This window comes from Mirounga angustirostris, unplaced genomic scaffold, assembly GCF_029215605.1.
Source record: "Mirounga angustirostris isolate CCGP_5_RB_7025 unplaced genomic scaffold, mMirAng1.0.hap1 SCAF_7, whole genome shotgun sequence".
NCBI lineage: Eukaryota > Metazoa > Chordata > Mammalia > Carnivora > Phocidae > Mirounga > Mirounga angustirostris.
In genome coordinates this window covers 57,843,671-57,870,784 of record NW_026991715.1, presented here as the reverse complement: position 1 = coordinate 57,870,784, position 27,114 = coordinate 57,843,671, and the positions used below count along the sequence as shown (strand labels likewise).

Sequence of the window (27,114 nt, the reverse complement as noted above, 5' to 3'; positions counted from 1 at the left end):
ATATATGTGTATATATATATATACACACACACATATATATACACACAATTGCTTTTTAAATCAGTTTACAGAAGAAGGGAGAAGATACATACATTTATACAATCTCTAATAATTTTACAATGCTCTTTGTTTTTTTCATGTGGATTCAAATTACTGGGTGAGGTCCCTTGCTTTTAGCCTGAAGAACTCCCTTTGGTATTTCTTGTAAAGCAAACCTGTTATCAATAAATCCTCCCTGCATTTTTGTTTATTCAGGGCTATCATTTTGCTTTCATTTCTGAAAGATAGCTTTGCTAGATATAAGATTTTGGTTAACAGTTTTTTTTTTTTTTTCCTTTCTGCTCTTTGAATATGTTATTCCACTATCTCTGGCCTCCACTGTTTCTGATACAAAGTCAGCTGTCAATATGGATCTTGTTTTATTATCAAGTCTGATAATCTCTGCCTTTTGATTGGCTTGTTTAATTCATAAATATTTAATATTATTGATATAGTTGAATTTACATCTGCTCTTTTACTTTTTGTTTTCTACATATCATGTCTCTCCCCATTGCTTTCTTTTTCATTCAGCTAATGTATTCTAATATAGCATTTAAATTTCTTTAATGATTTCTCTCTACATTTTAAAATTATCTCCTTAGTGACTTCTTTCTTATGAGTGGTGTTTTACTCTTGCTGCTTTCAAGATTTTTTCAAATGTTTGCAAATAATATATCTAATAAAGGGTTCATATCCAAAATATGGAAGGAACTCCAACAACTCAGGAGAAAAAAAAAAAATTAAATAAGCTGATTTAAAAAATGCACAAAGACCTGAATAGACATTTATCCAGAAAGACATACAAATGCCCATAGGTACATGCAGTAGTGTTCAACATCGCTAATATTGTTCAACATCGAAATTAAAACTACAATGAGATACTGTCTCACACCTATTAGGATGGCTGTTATCCAAAGAATAAAAGATAACAAATGTTGGTAAGGATGTAGAGAAAAGGGAAGCCTAATACACTCTTGGTGGGAATGTATTTGGTACAACCATTATGATAAACATAATGGAAATTCCTTCAAAAAACAAAAATATAAGTACATTATGATTTGGAATCCTACTTCTTGGTACATACCCCAAAGAACTGAAATCAGTAGTTCTAAGAGATATCTGCACTGTCATGTTCACTGCAGCATTATTTACGATGGCAAAGCCATGGATTAATCTAAATGTCCATTGACAGGTGAATGGATTTTAAAAATGTAGTACATACACATACAATGAAATTTTATTCAGCCTTAAAAAAGAATACAATCGTGCCATTTGCCACAACATGGATGAACTTGAAAGACACCGTATTAAGCAAAATAAGTCAGACACACAAAAAATCAAATCCTATCTGATCCCACTATCGTAGGAACCTAAAATAGAGAATAGAATGGTGAGAATTAGAGAGTAGGACAGTGGCTGCCAGCAGCTGTGGTGAGAGGAGCCGAGAGGCAGGGGCGTTGAGCAAAGGGTACACAGTTTCACTTACACAAGACGAGTAAATCCTAGAGATCTATGGTGAGGCATGGTGCACACAGTTAACAATACTGTACTGTATACTTAAAAATGTGTTAAGGCAGAGGTTGGCGATGACAGGGGTGTATTTATTAGCACTGTTCTAGTACTAGGGGATTTTTTTTTAAAGATTTTATTTATTTCTTTGAGAGAGAGAGTGAGGGGGAGGGACAGGAAGAGGGAGAGAATCTCCACCAGACTCACACTGAGCTCGGAGCCCACAGCCCTGAGATCGTGACCTGAGCCGAAACTAAGAGTTGGACACTTAACTGACTGAGCCACCCAGGTGCCCCATCTAGTACTAGGGGCTTTTATACATTGTCTCGAATCCTCCCAGCTACTCTCTAAGGTGACATTACAACTGGCTGTAGGCTATCAGAAACAAAGGATGAGAGGCTCTGGAAAAGTGATGATCACAGTTTAAAAAAAAGTCTACAAGATAAAGATGTTATTTATTTTTTTTTCCAGATTAGTTTACTGAAGCTCAGAGAAACCTGCCCAAAGTCACATGACTCCTAGATGACAGATCTAGGATTCAAACCTAGCTCTGCCTCAAAGCCTTGGTCCATCCTGTGCGTCTCTGTTTCTTTCCAGCATATCCTAATGGGAACATATAACTAGACATTTGAAGGTATAGGCCTGGAAGTCATCAGAAAATGCCTGATGTTGCCTCTATTAAATCCTTCCAACCCTGCCCTCTCAAAGAACTAGCCATTCCTTCTTTTCAGTCTCCGTGTTACAGCATCTGTAACACATAGAAGCCCTCATCTGCCACGTGTCTGTCTCCCTCTCTGGCCTGTAAGCACCTGAGAGCAGGGACCGTGTCCTTACAACCCCAGCATCCAGTCTGGGACCTGGGCAGGGAAGACGCTAAGGAAGTGTTTGCTGGAGGATGGCATAAAGAAAGGCAATTGAAATCACAGCACATATACAGACAATAAAGCCCCAAGGGCTAAGTCTTGGGAAGACCCTCTAGGGAGCACAGAGAATGTAGAATGAGTAGTAGGAGAGATGAGAGACTCCAGAAGGAGCCTAAGGCAGATGCAATTTCAGGGAGGAGGTGGTGGTTAACATTTCATTAGGCTTGGCCTCCAGACTCAATTCATGTGACACAAGGAAGCTTAGGGAAGAGCCTATTCCTGGAAACTCTTTTCAGGATCCAAGCTGGGGGAAGTGCTGGGGTCTTCACTAAACAGGAACAGCGCAGGAGGCCCCACGGGGTCAGAGGAAGCACCTGCTCCATACTGGGAAGAATCTGGCCATCCCCTGGCTTTCTCACCTCTCCTGGCTTCACAGCATTCCACCTGGGATACATTTCTGTGTCATAGCTGTAAGAATTTATTTCTCCCAGAGGAGGGAAATCGCATCTCTGGGGGAACAACGCATCGCTTTGTGACTGAGAAAATATGATCAGGGATCCTACACACGCTGTGATGTACCGTAGGAGTCTGTAGGAACCACCATCACTATAAAAGTGGGGAGAGGGCAGGGGACAGGAGGCTTCTTTACTGATCCAGCAGAAACCCAGGGGGCAAAGCTGTAGTGTGTAGTAGTAGAAGACCCTCTCACTGAGTCGGAGGCTCACCCCAAGGGAGTGGTCAAGCGGGAGCTGCCTTTCTCCCGGGCAGTTCTCTACCACTTATCAGTCGTATTTGACTGCTTAAATGCGAACATTTCAACAAAGTTCATTTTATTGTTAAATCCAGAGGTACCAGTAACTGATACAGTCTTCAATTTGGAAAAATAAATAAAATGAGATAGCAGCGGCTAACGCACTTCTCTCCTGGTCTGCCCATTTCTCTCCTCTATATATTCTGGGTGTGATTATTGGCACCTAATGACATAGGAGCACTAGATAATAGCTACACATGTGCAATTTTCCCTTGCAGGAGAGGATTAATATTTTTTCAGCTGCTCCAATCTATGGTATAATTATGTTACTAGAAGCTTATCCAAAACAAATATACCACAGTACCTTAGAACCAATTTTTAAATACTGATTTGTTTTCCTTCCCTTTAAAAATAGACAGTAAAACTCAGTGATTAATCTGACATCTGTCCTTTCCACCCTCTGGAACAGTTTTCTTATTGCTGCAGCCAATGTCATTTCCTCAGCCACACACCGCCCCCCCCCCCCCCAAAGCACTCTCGGTTTTGCCTACCTCCTTCCCTTAAACGTCTTGCTGCTTTTGGCCTCCAGGCAGCTGAGACTTTTCCTACCACTTATTGATGACTTTTTTCCCCTCACCCCTAAGCATTCGCTGAAGATCTGTCACTAGCCTCCCTCTCTTCCTCAGGATCTCCCCTTCAGCATGCATCCTCTCCTCTGCATCTCCATTCAAAGATGTCTCCAATGTCCACTTCTAGGGCTAGTGTCCCTGTCAAGTCTCAGGATACACTTGTAAATGCCCTCCTGGACAGTTTCTCGAGTCTGGTTGGCACCTCAAACTCAACAAAAAAATCACTGGGCACCAGCGATCACTGGGCTAAGGGTTTTAGTCTGTGACTAAAACACTCAGTTCTTGCACTTATAATAAATAAACTCATCTTCCCTCCTACACACAGGCTCCCTGTACCTCCCCACCAATCCTAGAACTACAGTTTATATTTTATGCATTCCCACCCAACACAACACCAGGGCATGAAACCTCAGTGCCTTATGGTATGTTCCTCTCCCTTGCTCCCATAGCTAGTGGGTTGTAAGGGTCCAGGAATTCACTGGAAAACACCCTCTCCTCTAACAGTCCATCTGCATCACCCACAATCAGGCCTTCCACACCTACTGGCTGGACCACTCAATGCAAATGAATCTTCCTTAACTAATCCCGCTGGCTAATCTCTCCATCCTCTTGTTCCCACACTGTTTTGATGTGTCCAGGCTTTTGTCTGGTGGATTTCTATATTTCCCACAAACAGGGTGCAATTGTCTTGCACCAACTCAGTAAGAATGTGAGGAATGAACGAGTGAAGGAGCCCCTGCTGGTGTCTTTCTCTGTGAGAACTGCTAAATTTTGAAAGGTTACATTCCACAAAGGCATCTCTGACCTATTAATGAGAAAAATGAGGAGCTAACCGCACGATCAGACAGAGAGCCCTGCGAAGCCAACCACTTCTCACACATATAATCGGCCTGGCTCGGGTGTGTGCGTTCACAGCTGGATCGAGTCCCACCGCGGGGCTTTCCTTTGTCCCTGGGAGCAGTCCGGTTAGCGCTTACCAGCTTCCAATCAGTTTTTTTTGACACAGCAGTACTTTTCATATTCCTGATTTAACTAGATTCTGCAGAGACAATAAGCCATACTCAGAAAAGTCATTTAATTTCATGTTACACGGGAGGCGGGAAAAACCTGAAGGATTCACATTATAATTTTATCACCACGGCTCTGGTACTGAGAAACTATTTCCACAAAGCAGAGTCACACTGTGCCCTGCACATCTGCGGACCATTCTGGGATGCGTGGCTGTAAATGTGGTTAGGGACTGTGATGCGCCCCCCCAACCCCCCCAGGTAGAAGAAAGACCAGGGTAAAGAAGTCAATAGCCATTTCTGTGGAGAAAAAAATGTGCATCCTTCAACTGTCGGTAAGGGATTTACTGTTGGAAAGAAAACCTTTCCTCGAAAATGGTACATAAGGTTCCTTTGTAATGCACGTTGCTGTATATTGATGAATAAGGAAAATACTCCCACTTACATGATCACACGCCCCATTGTTTAAAATCATAGTATCACGTATAGCCTTCACTATCACGAATGATGGGGATGCTGCGGCTGCTTGGCTGGGGCCGAGGAGGGGGAGGCTAAGACAGCGCTACTCGCAGTGGGGTTCCTAACCGCCAGCTTCAGCCTCGCCTGTGATCCCAGCTCATCCTAGCAGAGGAACCTCAGGCCCGCCCCAGGTCTGCTGTATCAAAACCTGCGTCCTCAGGTGACGTCTGCACATGGTGTCTGAGAAGCCGTGGTCTAGATCACAGTGTTTCTGAAACTTTCCTCTGAACAAGAATCATTTGGGCTGCTTATAAAACATGTATACAGGGCGCCTGAGTGGCTCAGCTGGTTAAGCGACTGCCTTCGGCTCAGGTCATGATCCTGGAGTCCCTGGATCGAGTCCCGCATTGGGCTCCCTGCTCGGCAGGGAGTCTGCTTCTCCCTCTGACCCTCCCGACCCTCCCCCCTCTCATGCTCTCTCTCTGTCTCTCTCTCTCAAATAAATAAATAAATAAATAAATAAATAAATAAATCTTTAAAAACATGTATACAGTTCCCAGGGCCGTCCCCTAGCACTGATTCACAAAGTCTGAGACTGGATGTGATAGTGATTAAATGAGATAGTGAATTTAATGACTGATGGGATGCCCACTTAAATTTGAATTTCAGATAAACAAATACTATTTTAAGTGTACACCAAATGTTGCACGAGACACACTTTTATAAAAATATTATTTGGGGCGCCTGGGTGCCTCAGTTGGTTAAGCGACTGCCTTCGGCTCAGGTCATGATCCTGGAGTCCCGGGATCGAGTCCCTGGAGCCCCTGCTCCGCAGGGAGTCTGCTTCTCCCTCTGACCCTCCTCCCTCTCATGCTCTCTGTCTCTCATTCTCTCTCTCAAATAAATAAATAAAATCTTTAAAAAAAAATTATTTGCCTGTTATTTATTTCAGATTTATCTGGGCACCCTGTATTTTATCTGGCAACTCCATATCCTGATTTTGGAATATCTGGGAGAGGGGAGTGACTGGCAGAAAAGATGGGAAAAATAGATTAGGCCCAAGTTATGGAGAGCTTGGAATACCATACTCAGGAGTTTAAGGCAATCTATAGACCAACCAGCAAACATTTTGATCAGCGATGTGATGCGACGCAAATCCTCCACCCCACTCCCCCAGGAACGATCTGAAGAGCAATGGCAAGTAGGCTGCTGCGACAAGAGTCTCCATCCCAAAGACCCTTTAGGGTGGAAACACAGAGGATGCAGGGGTCATACTCATGGCCAGTGACCACATCACCAAGAAAAAGGAAGTTAAAATTTCAAAAACTTAAGTTTATTTTGCATTAATTCTAAACTCTTAAAGCATTTATTTAAACCCTGCCCTGATTCATAAAAATAATTTAAGCCAGCTAGTTGACTTTTCACCAGAGTAACTGGTGCATGGCTGAGCCCTAGCCTGATTTACAAAGAGCTACTTGCATCTGGAAAAAGAAAGATACGTACTAACACACCAAAAGCCAAACTTGCAATGTCCTTCCAATGCCTACTCTGCCAGAACCTTGAGCTTGGCTTCTGGACATCCTGTTTATCTGGTACAAAGCCTTACTTATAAAGTCAAGCAATTACCCCATAACTCAGTTTCTTCTCATAATCTATTTACTCTTATTTAACAGATAATTCTTAACAACCTTAGTTATCTAGTTTCCTAACCCACAGCACAGGTACATCAGGGGATGATAAAAGTGGCAGCATCGACAGGATGATCGAAAGGGATGAAGAAAAACCAAAGTATTACATAAAGAATAAAAATCAGGGGCGCCTGGGTGGCTCAGTCGTTGGACGTCTGCCTTCGGCTCAGGTCATGATTCCAATCCTGGGATCGAGCCCCTCATCGGGCTCCCTGCTCAGCGGGAAGCCTGCTTCTCCCTCTCCCACTCCCCCTGCTTGTGTTCCCTCTGTCGCTGTGTCTCTCTCTGTCAAATAAATAAATAAAATCTTTAAAAAAAAAAAGAATAAAAATCAATACCCTGAACCATCAGGACACATTTAAATGATAGAAGATAAATTTAGAAATAATATAAAACACTTCTGATTTCCATTTAAGAAAAAGGCTTAAACAAGAAGAGCTTTGACTTTTGAGGAGGTAAACTTCATTTACCTAAAATAAATACCTCACTCCCCAAACAAGTTACATAGCGAAGTTGCACATTTTAATCTAATGATTATCTTGACTCCAAGCTTACTGAAAAATTACCTACAGAATATTCTAGGTTATATTATTTGTTCCCCTCTGATTTTTAAGTAGCATAATTCATCTACATCCAAATCCCTCCCTGCACTCTCAAATATTCCCCAAGAAGCTCAAGGAGAATTCAGCAGTCTAGAATATTCTTATGTGAGAGACCATTCGGCAAACTCCACACCCAGAATTAGTCTGGAATCTGTCAGGAAGAAAGCTACCAGCAGGAGCAGCTGCTACTAAGAACTGGAGCCCCGTCAGGACCCCGATTCCTGTGAAAATGCAGGAAAGGGATGGAGAAGTTGCTCTAGGAAGACATTTGTGTCTGTCCAGGGCTCACTGCTAGTCCCGGCAGCTCCTCAAACACGGGAGGCATGTGAACTCTGTTCATCTCTGGAGACAGCTATGAGCACCCAACCACCTCCAAAACGACTTCCTTCTGTTTTGTTTTGGTTTTTTTTCCTTTTCCTTTTGAATTGTGTTAAATTTATGTAACACAAAATTTGCCATTTTAACCATTTTTAAGGGTACAATTCAGCGGCATTAAGTATACTCACAATGTTGTGCAACCATCACCACCATCTTTCCCCCAAGTTTCTCATCACTCCAAGAAACTCTAACTTTTGAGCAGTAACTCCTCATTCCCTCTCCCTCCCAGCCCTTGGTAATTCTAATCTACTTTCTGTCTCTGTGAATTTGCCTATTCTAGATAATTTCTATAACTGCAGTCATACAATCCTTTGTCCCTCTGTGTCTGGCTTATTTCCCCTACCATAAGGTTTTCAAGATTCTTCCATGTTGTAGCCTGTATCAAAGCTGTATCTTTTTTCTTCAAAGCATTTCTTTTATGGTTTACTTTCTATTTCTTTTTCTTGTTTGATTTTACATTTGGTTTCTTATTATTTAATTTCATCCTTCCTACCAACTCTGAACATTGCTAACCACTACGTGGCTTCCTCCTGTCCATCCATTTTCTCCCTTAACTGACAAGATGGAGATGCTGATTTCACCTCAAGGTGCTCTCTTCCTCACATTTTAGCTCATTGCTGTCAGGAAGCTGTCCCTGTAGAATAGCAACCTTGCTTTTCACATTGCTGGAACAAATTGTGCCTTCCTGTTCCACCTGAATCCTCAGGAGAAGGTGTGTGTGTGTGTGTGCACGTGTGTGTGTGTGTGTGTGTGGTAGAAATATCTTTGCCACACTGCCATGAATGAGCCTACAGAAGTCAAGTATGGCAACCTATAAGAATATGGTCTCAGAGTGTGGGAGGGAAGTCCTAGCATAAGGTCACAGAGGTAAATTGAATTCTTGATTCTGGAGGTAAAAGCACACTCCCCGCCAAACTTCTCCCAAAAATGCCCTAGCTCCTGCTCTCCCCTTCCTGACTATGATACCCACTGTGGGTAGATTTGGTTTCACTTAGTCATTGGGAAGGGTAAAGAGACCCCATCTTAAAACCCTACCCGGTAGCCTAAAACTTGGCCTCTCACCTTTGGTTCTCTCCTTTCCAGTAGGTACATTATGTCCATATTAACTGGGTTAACTGCAGGTCTCTATGCTACCCACCCTCAGCCTCTTTGTAGAAAAGGGGCCACACATTTCATTCTCACTTTGGTTCATGCAAATCCCTCCCAAGGACTGAGATATTCTTGGTAATGATTTTACTTACAAAACTTTTTCTCTGCTCTTTGAATATTATAAATACCTAAATTTCAATACCAAAAGACATCAGAAATTAATTATTTTGTGTCTTGATCTTTGGTCATTCAAATGTTACAATCTATTCTCCAAATGCTTGTTTCTCTGAAGAACAACAGAACTCTTAGTATCCTAGAAGAAATCTGGGCTTCAGCACTTACTTGAAAGCATCTTATGAACATCCCATCTTAAGTAGAGCAATGCCCAACTTTCTTATCTTCTCTTCCTGACTTCACAAAGGGCCATACTGAATGTGAAGCAGCCCCTTTAACTTCCCCTCTACGAGCCTGATCCTATGTATGCCCCAAAACAGAACTCTCCCAGGCACAAACCAAGGGTGCTGTGTGGATGCAAAGTGCATTCTAGTAACTCCAAGGCAATTTGCCCTACGAAAGTGCCAGGTGGTGTGACTCCATCCTGCTTTCCTTGAGCTCTTCCCTGGGTGTCAGGAAAGAAGACGCTCTTCTTCGTCTCCCACCCCAACTTTCTCTGATGTTGCTTGGCTGACTTGACGGTATAGATGCGTGCTGACCACTCCACCAAGCCCCAGCCTGGCCTCAGGGCAGGCTAGGAGGTCTTCTGTTTGGTTGAGAACTCCCTCAGCAGAGGCATAACTAGTAGAGTCCATTGTCCGAAAGCAGGGTCTTCTCTTTTCTTTTTTTTTAATGGTAATTATATTTATGTCATTTATTAAGGACAATGGTGCAAAGTTACTAGAAGGGGCACTGTGAACAGAAGATGATGAGACAGGCAGATAAAGTGGACACAGTATGAAGCCTGTCACATGCTCGATTCCCTACCACCCAAGGGCACCCCATCCTGGCCTCTGTCCAGGGACCTCCCGTCCAAGGCTGAGGGGTGGCACTTCTTTAATATGCCCTCTCTGCTAACTTTAGCTTTGGCTACACTTCTTGCCCTTGAGATGCCAGACACATAGGGAGTGTTGGCAGGAAACCCCAGCTATGAGCAAGATCAGGGCAAATCTGAAAATTCCCCTCTGCACTGTCCTAGGGCTCTGAGCCTCCGGTTTCTCTCATCTCCATCCAGGGTCTCTGGGGCACCAGCCTGCCTCCAGAGGACAAGAAGAGGAGGCTTGTGCTCTCTGTTCTTTTTTTTTCCAAAACAAAACTCAGCAATTTCTGGGCAACAAATACATGCATGCCCATGGTTGGGAGAGGGATTGAAGCCCTCTGATGATGCTGTCCCTACTGGATCTAGTCTCTCCACTTCTGTTGTTCTGAGTTACTTAAACGTAGCGCCTTTACAACCACAAAGTCCCCCATTTCTCAACATTTCCCAAGTGTTTTAAGCCGGTGAGACTAGGCACATGATGTACTAAAATAAAGCCCATACTAATTTGACGACACTTAGCACCCAACAACCATAACTGCTTAGGTGAATGTTTACTGAATTATATTTGCACCTAGGTTATGCTTTTCCTTTGATCTTTCCCTTCTTCTGAATAATTTGAATCTGCCGTAAGTTCTTAGAAGGGTAAGACCTTAGTTTCTTATCTTCCTCCTCCTTTTGAATCTCCTCAGGTTCCCCACTACCTCATGCATATCCCCAAATAATGGAGTCTCTTAGCACAGAAGGCTCCTCTATGTTAATTGGGAAAAGGTGCTTATCTAGGTGGATAAATGACAAAAAAGAGTCTCTCCTCAGAGTAGAAGAATTAGCAAAAGTCCAACCTTTTTCTACAGGCAGGTGGAATCAGCCGCAAGCCAGGGCGAATGGCTTGGTTAGTAGAAGGAGGGCTGGATTCCAGCACTGGCCAGGTGCCTTTGTGCAGGTTACAACTTGCACAACTGTACATAGCAGCCCCACAGTATAAGTTGGCTATAGAAAGTGCGTGCACTAGGATGTTCAGCAGTTTCTCAGCTGTCAGCTCCCCTGTTTCCAGGCTTTGTCTTGAGAGTGAAAAAATAAACTTAATGGTAAAAATAAGCGATAGTCCAACATTTGTACATATTTGCTTATTTAAGATTGCATTTTTTAATGTAATAAAATACTCATGACAAAATTTATCATCTTTAGCATTTAGATAACAGAGAGATGTAAAAATAATTTAAAGATCATTATATTGTTTTTAAGCAAATTTCTTACATTAAAAAAATTTAATTAGAAAATCTCATTGTGTCCTCATCATTTTATATTTGAAAAGAGATCTCAATTTTGAAATCGAAGATAAGAACTATACCCAAGGGCCTCTTTTACTTTTTCTCTCACAATCTTGAAAAGGCCAATAAGAAATTTCTAAGTTTAAGGTAAGAATGTCAGTTTGCAAAGATGTGGTTGGGAATACTTACTTCAATAATTTATCAGATTAACTCTTCAAGATGAATGTAATCAAACCATTTCCTACTCTCTGGAGCATTCTGCAGGAAGCTTAGGTCCTATAAAACTCTTGTTATGTAAGAATATTGAGAGGTTAGATTTCCCATGCAAGGGGGTGGTTGCATCTCCATGTTTGGAATTCAAACCTACAAGTCCAAATTATTTGTAGTTATTAGGTGATTAACATTTCAGATTGCTTTATTTAAACCAACCTGCAATTAACAAATTCTCTAAACCAACACGGATCAGCAAGTTCTACAGTGACTTCAGGGAGAGTTCCACACTGAATCGGGATACATAAGGCCAGGACCACCAATGGAATCAGAATCCTCATTCAGGAGAGTTCTAGGATGTAGACATATAGGGCATCAGGATGGCAGGATCAGTCTTCAGGTTCAAAGCTGTATTGTGGGAAAACCTCCAACGAGCCTCCAAATGACAGAAAGGCATTTATTATCACACTCTGACCATTCCCGAATGCTGCTTATTGGCAAATTTCAGGAATGTGGCATGGAGTTTCTGTTCACTCCTATCCTGTGAAAATGGATCACAGACTCTCTGGATAGAGGAATCTTTTCAGGCTACTTGGGCCAACTCCACTAAGACGTTAGAAACTTCACTTCTCTCAGGAGAATATGAATGACCAGAGGAAATAAGACTCAGGAATATAATGGCAACAAATTATTGAGACTTCTTTTCCAATTTGGCAATAATGAATCCAAATAAGATTTTGCTAGTGTTAGTGGACAGGATGTTCTCTAGAAGCCAATAATTTTTAATTCCAATTAGAATCGCTGTGACAGCTTAGAGGCTAAACAGAACCAGAGGGCGTACACGTACACACACACACACACACACACACAGTGGATGTCAGACCTCCCTTCAAGATACCAAGGCAGATGTTAATGACAAAGGGATTAGGCAGGGTACACAGCTGCTGATCCTGAAATCTGCAGCCTACACTTCTAGGGTACAAAGCCCCTCCTTTTAAAATTCAGAACACATTTACAGAAGTAGAAAAAACACTCCTAAAATTCATATGAAACCACAAAAGACCCTGAATAGCCAAAGAAATCATGAGAAAGAACAAAGAAGGAGGGCATCACACTCCCTGATTTCAAGCTATACTATACAGCTATACTCATCAAAACAGTATGGTACTGACATAAAAACAGACAAATTGACCAATGGAATGGAATCAAAAGCTCAGATATAAACTCAAGCATATATTGTTAACTAATATTTGACAAGGGCGCAAAGAATACTCAATGGAGAAAAGACAGCCTCTTCAATAAACAGTGCAGGGATAACTGGATATTTACATGTAAAAGAATAAAACTAGACCCATAACTTACAGCACTCACAAAAACTGACTCAAAATGGATTGAAGACTTAAATGTAAGACCTGAAACCATGAAACTCTAGAAGAAAATATATGAATAAAGCTCCCTGACATGAGTCTTGATTTTTTTGGATATGACACCTAAAGTACAAGCAACAAAATAAAAAATAAACAAGTGGGACTACATCAAACTACAAAGCTTTTGCACAGCAAAAGAATCCATCAACAAAGTGAAAAGAATACCTATGGACTGGGAAAACAATATTGGTAAATCATATATCTGATAAGGGGTTAATATTAAAAATATTTAAAGAACTCCTACAATGCAATAGCAAAAACCAAATAACCCAATTTAAAAATGAGCAAAAGGGGCGCCTGGGTGGCTCAGTTGGTTAAGTGACTGCCTTCGGCTCAGGTCATGATCCTGGAGTCCCTGGATCGAGTCCTGCATCGGGCTCCCTGCTCAGCGGGGAGTCTGCTTCTCCCTCTGACCCTCACCCCTCTCATGCTCTCTCTCTCATTTTCTCTCTCAAATAAATAAATAAAATCTTTAAAAAAAAAATGAGCAAAGGACCTGAATAGACATTTCTCCAAAAAAGAGATATGAAAAGCCAACGCGTATATGAAAAGATACTCGACATCAGTAATCATTATGGAAATGCAAATTAAAGCCACAATAAGATATCACCTCACCCCTATCAGGATGGCTGTCACCAAGAGGACAAGAGATAACAAGTGCTAGCATGCATGGAGAGAAAAGTGAACCTTGTGCACTGCTGATGGCATTGTAAATGGGTACAGCCACTGGGAAAATAATATAGAGGATTCTCATAAAATTAAAAATAGAACTACCATATGATCCAGCAATCCCACTTCTGGGAATATATCCCAAGGAAACAAAAATTGTAACTGAAAAGATACCTGCCCTCCCGTGTTCATAGCAGCATTATTTGGAATAGCCAAGACATGGAAACAACCTAAATGTCTACTGATGGGTGAATGGATAAAGAAGTTATGGTGTACACACACACACACACACACACACACACTGGAATATTATTCAGCCATAAAAAAAACCCCAAGGAAATCCTACCATTTGCAACAACATGTTGGGACCTTGAAGGCATTATGCTAAGTGAAACAAGCCAGATGAAGAAAGAAAAACACTGTATGCTCTCACTTATATGTGGAATGTAAAACAACAATAACAACAACAACAAATACCTGAAACCTAAAAAAAAAAAAAAAACATAGAAAAAGAGATCAGAGCTATGGTTACCAGAAGCAGAGGGGAGGAGGAGTAGGGAGAAACCGAGGAAGGTAGTCAAATGGTGCAAACCTCCAGCTGTAAGATAAGTAAGTACTAGATGTAATGTATAAAATGATGATTCTAGCTAACATTGTTGTATGATATACAGGTGACCCCTGAGCAACACAGGTTTGAGCCATATGGGTTCAAACTATGTGGGTTATATACAGATTTGTTTTGATAAATACAGTACAGTACAGTAAATGTATTTTCTCTTTGTTATGATTTTCTTGTCTCTAGCTTACTTTATTATAACAATAGAGTATATAATACATGTAACATATAAAATATGGGTCAATAGACTGTTTATGTTACCAGTAAGGCTTCCTATCAACAGCAGGCTATTAGTAGTTAAGTTTTGGGGGAGTGAAAAGTTACATCGGGAATTTTGACTGTGCAGAGGGTCAGTGCCTCTAACCTCCACTTTGTTCCCAAGAGTCAACTACCTAGGAAAGTTGCTAAGAGGGTTCTTATTCCTAAGAGTTCCCATGATGAGGAAAAAAATTTTTGCCTTTTTCCCCCTCTCTTTTTATTGTATCTATGGGAAGATGGACATTAGCTAAACCTAGTATGGTCATCATTTCACAATATATGTAAATCAAACCATCATGCTGTACACCTTAAAATTATACAGTGATGTATGCCAATTATTTCTCAATAAAACTGAGAAAAATATATAGAGTATACCCAGATGCTGAAAGATCAAAGCTTGGACTAAAACTACGACTTCATCACTTTGTTATCAGCTTGGATATACTGGTCTACCAGTGGTCTACCAGTGGTCTACCTGACAGCACTGGGAATGGGTGATACAGACTGAATAAAAGGACTGATTCAAGGAACACTGAGCCAGTTTCTACAATCTGCCTGCAGTTTAGTGGCAATTAGCAGTCAACAGGACTAAAGCAAAAGGTATCTCAGAAACTTGAAGCTTGTTTTGTTTTTTAAATATAGGCAGCTAAAGATAAAGGAGCTAGAAATCTCAAAAGAATATATCTTCCTTTGTTAATATCTAAAAGAATAAAGGAGTGCATGGAGGGATGGAGAAAGAAATTGGGGAGAATTCAGGTCATATCCATCCATCTCAGTCTTCAAGGAAATCACCCTTTTTATAAGTGGCAAACAAAGTAAAAAAGGTAGGTAGGAGCTAGGTAGAAGCTATAGAAAGAAAAGTTAAAAGACACATTTCAGGTCTATTAGAGATTTGTTTGTTCTTTTTACCATTGTAATAGGAATACCTAGAGTCTAAAATCACGCCTGTCACATAGTAAGCGCTCAATAAATTTTTGTTGAATGAACATTATAGTTGTCAAGAGAAGATATACAAATGCCAAATAGTCTGACTTGATACAGCCGATAGCCAAGTATTGACTAAAATGAAAATCACTGCTCCATGTCTAGCCAAAAATATATTCTAAATTCACAAAAATCTATATTCTAGAATTATTTATAAATCCTTTTTTAAACTTCCAAGAGTTTCTAAAACTGAAAAAAAATGTCAAGTAAAATTCCATTCATATGTACAAATATATTCTTAATGCTTTGATGTTCATGGTCTACCTCCGTTTTTGCCCAATATGCCAACTGACCAGCCAATATTGTGGATGGTCTAAACGAAAACCCATATGTACTACAATAGGATATTTCTCTGGGAAACCCAGGGGACCATCAAGGTAGGCCTTCCACGTGCTAGCAACTTCCATCCAGTCCTACTCTGGACCTGGGTCCTACATGTTCCAGACCTGGACATAACAGCACATGTTAACAGATCCATCTTCAGGAGCAGACTCCCAGTAGTCAACCTCACCAAGACAGACAGAAAACACCAGAATGGACATTTGGTTAATTAAAACAAAAAAGCAGAATTGCCAAGACTGGCATCCTTTGGCAAGCACGTTCCTGATGGGAAAACCCTAAATAAAGCTCAATTTGAAATCTTTAAAGTGTTATGGAGCATGGAATTAGAATGAAAGGTCTTTGCTACAGGAGTCATGTCTTCCCAGACTCCAGGCTAATGTGGTCTTCCTTAAAATAGGGATACATGTGGTCCCAAAAACACATAGGGTAAAATTTTTAGGTCAGGGCATACCAACCCTGACGGCATTTAGGAGGGCACTGCCAACACCTGCATCCAACTTTCTCTCCTGTTGGTCTTCCACGACCAACCACGAAGTCCCATTCGAAACAACACATTCTTACTTTAGATATATCAGTATCTTCAGTGAGGTCTCAAAGTGTTAATAATCTCACAGATGGTCATCTCAAATCTCAAATACTTGTTGAGATTCTATTAAGTACCAGGAACTGATTGGGTAGGGGAGAGACAGTAGTTAACAACACAGACAAAAAGCCCTGGACCCATGGGGTTTACATTCCCTCTATTTTAACTTCTACTACTCTGCCTCTTTAAGATGACTTTGTACTATGGGCTGATTTCACATGTTAATTCTCATTTGCGACTGCTGCCATTATGTACTGTCTATAAACACGCACACAAAAAAACCCCCAACAACAACAGAAAACAAAAAGCAAAACCAGGCAATATCCTCTATTAGGGTTTTGGAAAAGGACAAAAAAGATCGAATACCAACAGGTGATTACACTGTTGGAGTCCACAAACAAAAAGTGAATTTTAGATCATCTCTTGAGACACCAGAGTGGTATATTTCTGCCAGTAATTGAGAATATTGTCTTCTCCTAGGAGTAAACCCAATCGAGAGGATTTCAAATGAAAATGTTAGAGAACTGGAAAGGAACATGGGATGAGGAGCTAGGATGTGTGTTCCACAGTCTGCCTCTCCCAATACACAGCCCTGGACTAGGCAAGTCGCCCACATGCCCAGGGCTCCTCCCCTCACTTTTAAGATGACAGTGTCTGGAACCATGAGAGACTATGGACTCTGAGAAGCAAACTGAGGGTTCTAGAGGGGAAGGGGTGGGGGGATGGGTTAGCCCGGTGATGGGTATTAAAGATGGCACATTCTGCATGGAGCACTGGGTGTTATACGCAAACAATGAATCATGGAACACTACATCAAAAACTAATGATGTAATGTATGGTGATTAACATAACACAATCAAATTAAAAAAAAAAAAAGATGACAGGGTCTGCCTAAATCCCTAAGACACCGACAGCTGGGAAATGCCACGATCTCCCTTGATAATAGGAACCAATCCTTACTCATCTCAATCTCCCTTAAAGGGCCTTGGGCCACACCCCCCACATAAAGCCACTGCATAAATACTGCTTAATTCAACACAGAACCTATTATAACACCAGAGTGGCAGCTGAAGTCACTGATATTCCAGATAAGATGTTTAAAAATCTGTGCTGTTCTTTAGCTACCGAACCCTTTATTCACCTAGCCTTGCTCACTAGGTTCGTCTCAAGAGCCATTTGCACAGCCAAGAACTTCTTCAGTGCCTGAACCGAGAGATCCTTTGCAACCTTACCAGCGTGACCCTGCAGCACCCAAGAGTTCCGCATCTCTTCCTTTCCCTGCAACTTCCAGGCCTCCCCGCTCTCCTGGCCGCTCCTCTTGCTCCGGCTTCTCTTTCCTGGTCCTCCTCCTCACCACCAGCCCAGTAAACAGCGTTCTGCAGGACAGCACCGGCCCCCTGGTTAAGGTCACTGGCAGAGTCATCGTAAATGAGGTGGCTCACAAACCACCTGTGCTTCAGCCCAAATGGAGAGCAGCCCGCAGGGCTCTTTGGACACCCCCAAGGACCTCACAGTGAGAAGTCTAAAGCCAACCCTTCATCCCTCTTCCTCATGTTAAAACCTGTCCTCTGCGTTACTCAATTTGATGAATCGCCTTCTTTTCATCAACTGTCCACTTGCTCCACCATCAGATTTAATCGAGGACCAATCCTTGCTGACTCCGCCCTCTGGAACCCTGCCTTTCTTAAACCCCTGCCTTTTCCCCGCCGCGTTGGTGAGGTCCTAACCCCTCAGTGGTCTCTCAGCCTCAAGTCTCTTTATTTACACCTCTCTTCCAGCTATCGATACTTGCTTCTTTGTACCGTTAACCTGCAGGCATTTGTGAGTTCTCCGTACTAGACCGTCACTTCTTTGGATACAGAAACCTTGTCCTTATTTGTCCTATTATCACCTGTCGTAACAGTGTGCTGTGTACATAATAAGTGCTCAATAAACACACTTCGGCAATAAAACATGGATTATCTTAAAGTGACTGCACTTATCCTCTCAAAGAGCAGCTTGTTAGATAATTAAATATTTACTCTTCCTCCCAGCCCATTAACAATGTTATATAAATACACAGACCATACACATAGACACATGCACACACAGGATGCTCTTAACTCCCTTTAAGTCAATCATCTTGCAAACACCAAGAGATGATCTATCTCCCAAATAACTGAGACATAAATTGGTTCATATTTTTCATTCCTGGTCTTCCTTGAGAAAATGACACAATGCTCAGTAGCAAATGAGAAATTATTTTGCAAATCTATATTCCCCAAATACCCCCAAACATGGGTCATGCATCTTTCTTGTATTTTGATCCCACTGCTGTGACTTAGTGTGGTAATTATATTACAAAGCTACTATTCGATGAAATGAAAATGGCAAAACAATTTAAATGCCTGTCTAAAAAAACTCTGTTAGAATGCAATTATAAGTGAAATTACAATGGCAAAATAATTGAAATGCAAGTCCGGAAGGCACAGTTATGAAACCATTAAAATGCTTCTGCTGAGGGCTCACAACGTTGAGTGAAACCATACACTCCTGGGGACACATTTTTAATTCACTGAAACAGTCAACATTTATGGAAAGATGAAAATATCTGGGCTTCGACTGTTCCACAGCATTCTCTACACTTCTGGGTGCCACCTAGGGGTGTGTTAACATCATCAGGGTTTGTAGGTTTCTGGGATGGACTGACTAATAAGAGAACCATGGGCAATACTGTGCTTCCATTCAGCACCAAGAAGATAGAGGCACAAGGGCAAGCTTAGTTTAGATTTTCCTGAAATGTTTCCAATATAAAAGCTAGGATCACAACGTGAAAAGATGTTTGTCCTAAAATCAACCTTGCAATTATTAAATATGTGTGTGGATGTATTTCTAAGGATCTAGCTTCTTAAAATGTTCTGCTGATGTGTTCCTTTTGCAAAATCTTGATCAATATTTTGATGCCAAGGCTTACAATAGTTATATCTGCTCACCAAAAGAAAAAACCAAGGACAAAATACAGTGCTAGATACACAAGCGATACACTGAAATGATCAATCTGACAAATGACTAAGGACCCTCCTCTGAATCATGTTCTGCATTTTGATGGCTGAACACATAGATGAGTCTACCAGCAAAAACATGCAAAATATGCCCCATTCCCACCCCCTCTCCCTCACACTCTGCTTCCATGGATCTATCTCACTCAGTTAATTGGCTAAAGAAAGAGATGCTAGGAGGAAGTCATATAAAGAAACAACTATTAAAAGAATAAGATCCTTTTCTCATTCATGATTATCTCTCTCACGACATCACAGAGCAGCTTAGAAAATGGCATTTTGGGGTGCCTGGGTGGCTCACTTGGTTAAGAGTCCAACTCTTGATTTCAGCTCAGGTCATGATCAGGGTGGCGAGATCAAGCGAGGGAAATAAGTGGGAATGTTAACTAAGGCTTTGTAACAAAGTGAACCTTGAGGGCATGGTAACTTAATTTTGTTTAATTTAATTAATTAATTAATTTACTTATTTATTTTAGAGAGAGCGTGCGCGAGCATGTGCAGGGGGAGGGGTGGAGTGAGGGTGAGGGAGAGAGAGAGAATCCCGAGCAGACTCCACGCCCAGCACTGGGCCCGACGTGAGATCGTGACCTGAGCCAAAATCAGGTGTCAGATGCTAACCGACTGAGCCACCCAGGTGCCCCATGGTAACTTTAAAACAAAAATCAAATCTGCTATCTAGATTAGATATTTTATAGAGAGGTCATATTATTTTTACACATATAATTTAGATATTAATAGGATTTGAAAGAGACTTTAAAATCATATGAGGAGGTTTTTCCAGTTTAGGCACAAAGGCATGAACTTTGAAAAAGAAAAAGTCATCTAGAGAAAATCTATGAATAAGACTAACTAAAAAAAATAAACAAGCAAACATACACATAGATTATAGAAAAAAAATTAGCAGAGTCCCCAAAGTATTTAAATCATAGTATTACACATAAAATTTGAAATTTGAAATCACATTTGCCAGAGTTTTATAGAATTAACCTCTATATTTAGGAAAGTACTCAAATAGGTTTTCATATAATAGTTTTATTAACTTCCAAAGGCATATCTTTGGATGTTAATAAAGGAGAAACCGATAAAACATTTATAGTATGGTAAGTTAAAATCTATTGCCCTAACTTTGAAATGCATAATGTTATAAGTTGGATTGATGGATGGATAGATGATAAAGAAAATATGGTATTAAATGTTAACTATAGGATCTGGGTGGCAGATATATATGGGCATCCTGTACAATATTTTTGATTCTTCTGCATGTTTAAAATTTTTCATAACAAAGTATTGGGAAAAAAATACACTGCTCTAGATGAAAAGTATCTATTCTATTTGTTAACTGTGCTCAACAAATAATCCAGGTTCAGAATTTGTCTCACGGACACGGTGCACTCACCTAGCCACCCGGATCCTGAATTTGGAATGCATAGGTCTGTCTCCGCGCTGGGCAACACAAAGCCGACAACAAACACCTCCACGCCGTCCGCCATCAGGGCCATGCCCAGGACAAAGAAAAGGGCCCACTGGAAACGGCCGTGACCACACTCTTGGATTATCAGCTCATACTGCTGGGCTAGTTCTTCCTCATCGGCTTTCCTCTCTGACTCCAGCTCCTGCCGGTCCTTGTGCACATCCCCCTTGGGCTGCCCCACTGACACAATGCTGTCCTTCCCTTGGTTCATACGGGGGATGCCCTGATACTCCCCTTCATAGATTTCCTCATCTTCATCATGACCCTCAGTAGCTTCACTGGAGCCTTCATCATCATTGGCCTCCCCATTATAGGTCTCTCCCGGCGGGGAACAGTCATCATCCTCTTCATCTTGGAACCGACTGTAGGACCTCTGCGTGTATTCATCCTGGGCCCGGTCCACTGCCTGATTCACCTTCTTTACTGTTTGTTTCTTCACCTCTCGGGCTATGTCCTTGGCGCCCTTCATCAATGAAGTCCTATCCTTGTAAGAATCTTGCATCTTATCTCAACCGATGGCCAACGCGAAGATGGGAATTCTTCAGACTCCAATCAGTGGTTCGGCCCTGACTGCATCATCCACTCTGGGGTCAGAACAGAACTGCAAAAGAAGAAAAACCACACAAAATATTTAGTATTCCTTTCTTGTCTTTTTTACCATTTATTTCTCAATCTCTTTTCACTGCCCCCTCAGACTAAGACACAGAATTAGCTTTTCCTTTCTTTGATCTCACTGTCCACATGCACACCGGATAATGATTCTCTGCTCAGATGTGACTGGCGTTTGGAATACTTACGGGTTTTACTGTTGTTATTATTATTATTTGGTGTTTAAGGGACTCTGTCCTCTGGGAACTTTGATAGAATACACAGGCATTCCCCCAGAGAGTAAAACAGGACATCTGGCACCTCTAAAAGTACATTTAACACATTTGGAAGTGTTATAAAGATATACTCTGATTGAGAAAAATAATATTGCTCAGAGACATACACACACTGCAAAGGCAAAACCAGAATATGAGACGAATCCTATCTGACCTTATTTCCTAATAGTGAAAAAAAAAAATTGCAGGCAAGCAGCCCTATACACGATGCTATTGAATCACACACACACACACACACACATATATATATATTTGTAAAATTTGTTTCCCCTCTACTTTCATTATATCTCCTTCCAATAAATAACAAAGACTCATATGGCACCCAAACCCACAACTGAGTATTTCCCCCCAGCATAACCATCATATCAGTGGGACATGGGCAGAGTTCATCAAATGATTTCAGATACCTTTGATAAACACTGAATTGGAACATACGGTTTGTCTAGTCGGGGTCTGTCCTTTCAGAGGCCGCCCCCAGGCTAGCAGGGACAGGTAAGCCACATGCCATGTCCCTTCACAACCCCACCCTGTAAGTACTCCAAGCTTTGTCTCTACCTTCTTCATCTCTGGACACACACACACACCCCTTGTCCTACTGGCACTCCAACTAACTGCGGTCTTGGGTACCAGAATCATGGGTCTCCCGTGACCCACCATTTGGTTTTCCTTCTCACTGAGATCACCCTATGTCTTGGCTTACATTTGGGCTGAACACATGGTAACTGATCTTTCCCTTGTCCACTGTGCTGTCTCCTCTGGTGGCCCACCATTGTGGACAGATAATGTAAAGGTGAGAGTCACTCTCCTCCATCATTAACTCCCCAAGCTCTACTCTGTGGCAGCATTGCAAACCATGAGTTACATAATAGCCATTTCTACCTTCTTTTTCTACCCAGTATAAAACACTTGATAAGTAGCTATACAAACATATACTTAAACGGTTCATTCAGACATCACAAACAAACCCAGCAATAAAGACAAAAAGATGTTTGTTTCTAAATGGACTGTGCATTTCATGTTACCACTGAATGACTACAAACGCCCAGGAGGCAAACAGAAGCATGGTTCTGCACAGCCCTGTGTTTTGGAAGACAGCAAAATGAAATTAAAATAAACATATGATTACAAGCCTTTTTGCCAAATGTCTTAATAGAGGGTTTTTCTGTATGTCCTCCTTTTTCTTTTTTTTTTTTTTCTTTCTTTCTTTTTTTTTGGAGAGCTGAGAGTCAGGGGCAGGGAGAGATGGGAGGATCCATGAGCTGAGTAAGAAAAGATGAGCAGGCAGTTGGAAAAGAGTTTGAGGATAGAGGCTCAGAGACTCAAATGATATACCTCTGTTTCATGGTGAATCACTTTGAGTTATATGTGCCAGACATCATTTTAATAAAAAACAGTTTGATTTTGTATATACTCTATGCCAGACATTGTGCCAAGAACTCTATATACATTTCTTAATTTTTAAATTTAATCCTTACTTCAATCCTCCAAAATAGGTATTATAGTCTCCATTATACAGGTGGGAAGATTAAGGCTTATTGAGATTAAATAACTGGCCCAGGGTCACAATGTTTGTCAGCGGAGATGCTGGGGCTCCAGCCCAGATGTGTCTGACTCCAAAGACTTGCCCCTTACCCCTCTCTGCTTCACCCAGTGCTCTTGCTAAGGTCTCAGGAAATGCAGTAGCATGCTTCCTGGTCATTCTGATACCTTGGTTTCCTACACAAAAATTGTTTTATAGCCTCTTGCCTAAATAATCTTGTAGGTTCTGAAACAAGGGGAATTACTGTGATATCTTCACTCGTGATAGGTTTTATATAGATAATAATTCCAAAATATGGTCTTGTTTGTTCAGATAAACCATCCCAACATGGTGGCTGTACTTCAAAAGATAATCCTGTAGTCATTCTAAATAAGATGTCCGTGGCCAAGAAGGGCAGGAAAGAAGGCAAAGCAATGAACCTCCAACCGCCTCCAATCAAGTGCAGATGCCCATTCCCTGTAATTCAAGATGGTGTACTTCTCTGTGAAATAAGGATAACGACATAACCACCTGGCAGTGTTGGGAGGATTAATAAGTGGTGTTTACTCTGTGTCCAGGAGAAAATTTGACATATATTTAGTTGATTTTAATTCAGGTTCCCTAGGAACAGAACCCGTGATAAGGAATCAGGGGCAAATCATTTATTAAGAGGAGCTGGTAAAGGAGGGGACAACTGAGGCTGGACAGCAGTTTTAGGCAGGGTCCTGGGGGGTGAGCTTCAGCCTCCGCTCAGAGTTATTCCCACTCAAGGCAAAGGTATGGGGCTTTCACACTACCACTCCCGCCCATTGTTGGCTAAGGGCCATCCGGGGTGAGGATGGACTGTAGGCACTTCCAGCTCTCTGCACCCAAAGCTAGGCAGTTCCCAGGGTCCAGGAACAGTCCTCTGAAGGGATACAGATGCTGGCTGGTGGAAGCAAAGGCCCACTGGAGCCAGGGGAGGAGAGCGGAGACAATGAAGGGGATCCAAGAGTATCTAGGCAGAACATTCACAGGATCTCCTACAATAAGCATTTAATAGCTACTTGTTTAGATGCCCTGCTAATCATACTAAGCAGTAAGACCCAGAGCTGGTTAAAACCTGTATTTACAGAAGTGGCTGTTACAACCAAATAATATATGCAGCACAGTTTATCTGATGTATTTAATGACATGCACAAATCAGCTCTATTTCCATGTGTGTGACAATCATTTTGCACAAATAATAATTTATACACATAAATGAGAGTTATTCTGTCAAAATAGAGTTTCAGTTCTTTTTTTTTCCTTTGATGATTCATGCCACACAGCATATATTCACTCACACCACATACTATATCAAAACCATCCTACACGTGTTCCCGTCATGAACAACCCTCCCCAACACACACACAGATGTTTCTCTGTTTCCCCACACTGTCCCCAAACCTCCAGTCCTTCCTTCTGTTTTACCCCTCATCACCACCATCATCAAAAGATGTGGGAGAGTGCATCCTCACCAAAACCTTCTGGGATCTTCTGGATGCTGGGAAAGTCCATCATTTTAATAACTATTATTATTATTAATAACTATTTATTATTATTATTATTTATATAACTATAATAACTATTTATGCAGCTTTGAAGCCATTGTGCACAGAGTAATGACAGCAAGTATAAGAGCTCACCCACTATTACATCGGCCCTGTGCTAAGCACTTCAGGGGTATTATCACACAACAAGAATCTTAACAATGGTCATATGCTTTTAAAATTTTTAATAAATCAAAAAAATTTTAAATAAATTTCCCATTTTACACGTGGGAAAACTGAAATCTGCCCAGTAAGAATTCACACTTACACAAGCCTACTCCAAAGCCCAGTCACCTACACTGCATCTACCAGCAATTAGTAGAAATGGGAGCCCATGAGGGTAACAGAGATCTGAAACTGCAAAGTTGGGGCAGAGGACAACCCCACCTCCCATGCCTGGATGATAGAAACGCTCAAAAGTACTTGCAGGTCTCTAGCACTTTGGGCTTGGGGGGAGGGGTCATTATCTAACAACCCCCTTTCCCTCCTAAGTTCAGATCCAAAGGAGACATTCAACAGAGGAGATAAATTGCGATCAGTTAGCAGCTGTTGGAGAATCACACCCACACTTTACCCCCGACGCCACACCTTCTTCCCAGCCCTGGGACTCTGCACCACGAAGGACTCCTTCCTGGAGGGAAGGCTGTCCAGGGAACTTTCCATGCTGCAGGAGTAGAAGACCTGGTAAGCATCTCCGTGGGGCTGAGGCCAGCAGGCCAAGGTCTTTCCCCCAGTTTGCCAGGGAAATTGCTCCTTCTTTCTTGGGGAGGAGTCAGGGTATGTGCGTGGGTGGTAAAGGGAGAAGCTGCAAGTGGTTTTTTTCCCCACATTTGTCTCTCCTGGGAAGCAGTGGAAATCCCTGTACCTGGGTGGAAGTCGAGAAGTGGGGAACAATAATGCTTCGCCTTAAGTCAGTGCTATATAATTTGGTCAGGACAGTAACAGAGCACACCAGCCACCCCAATGAGAGCCTTATCACTTTCTATCTCTTATGAGATAGAACATAAAACTAATGACATGTGATGACATTATAGTAATGCCACAAAACAGAGCTTCATTAAAACAAAAAGCCAATGACATGAACATTAAAATTTGCAACAAGTCCAGAAATGTTTTCAGGGACTCTCTAATGCATTAGTCCAAACTAATATACACTTTAATCTATGACTCGTGTCAGAAAGAAAGGCAATACTTAGTATTCACCACCCACACTGCAAGTAGGGCTGATTGTAAACAACTAGATACCTCTTTATTAAGGTTGTTTCATATGTCTAAAGATAATGATTTTTTTAAAAGGCTTACAATTTCATTGAGGTATAATTTACATTGAATAAAATGCTCTGGTGATTATTAAAAGAACAGTGCGACAGGTATGGTGCAGAAAACCAGCTAGATTATGAAGATGCTTATTCTGGCAGAAAACATTGGTTGAAACGCTTATTCAGCACAGGTTTGAAACCTCTGGACCTTCCTAGTAACTGTCAACAAAAAAGAACAGCATATCTGACCTCTGGACTTTGGTGGAGAAAGATGAGACGATGGACATGGCCTTGTAGGAGCTCTAAGTATTATGTAAGAGTATCTACACTTCTACTTCATATAGCCTAACCTTGTGCAATACAGACACTATTTGAAAGTGACTGGAGTTAAAATGCAGAAATGCATATCTGCAGCAAGACAACATTCTGGAAAGAAGCTTTCAGGAGGGAGGAGAGGACATCTGAGATAAAGGAATATATACTGACCCAACATCCCAGCCTGTCCAAATCTTTGACATTAGACTTTTATTTAAGGGTGCTGCTTGTCCTCCAAACCTTTAAATTTATGTGTAAATATGTGTAAATTCCCATTCTTTGAGTGATTTCCTTTCATTATTGCTTAACCTAATCACAGCTTCCCAGGTAAGCACAGTTGGTTTCCTCCAGGCATTCAATCATGTCTTCCATGATGGTAAGCCATGAGCACAACAGTCTTCCCCATTAGAACATGAGCTCCCTGAAAACAGGAACTTAGTAAAATAAAAACTATAAAGCAATGTTACTGAATGAGGACATAAGCAGTGTAAGGGAGCCAACTCTCTGACTGCCCCTTTCATCATGAGGGACTTGCCTGGATCAGCATTTCCCCCAAAGTGCAGTCTGTAATATGTGGACCTACAAGGAGCTCTGAGTGGAAAAAGTTCTACGGTCAAATAAATTTGGGAAGTATCTGTCTCATACTAAATAGG

General features: G+C 41.4%; 1 protein-coding gene across 5 annotated transcripts in view; it reads right to left on the bottom strand.

Annotated features, from left to right (window-relative positions):
* Positions 1–27,114, bottom strand: part of SV2C (synaptic vesicle glycoprotein 2C) — a 219,948-nt gene that overhangs the window by 151,899 nt on the left and 40,935 nt on the right. For all 5 annotated transcript variants that reach the window (XM_064596256.1, XM_045896699.3, XM_054512472.2 and 2 more), the window contains one exon: positions 20,839–21,514. In XM_064596256.1, coding sequence (XP_064452326.1) covers positions 20,839–21,415 — 577 coding nt within the window. In that variant the 5' untranslated portion in view covers positions 21,416–21,514. The remainder of the gene's footprint in view (positions 1–20,838; positions 21,515–27,114) is intronic.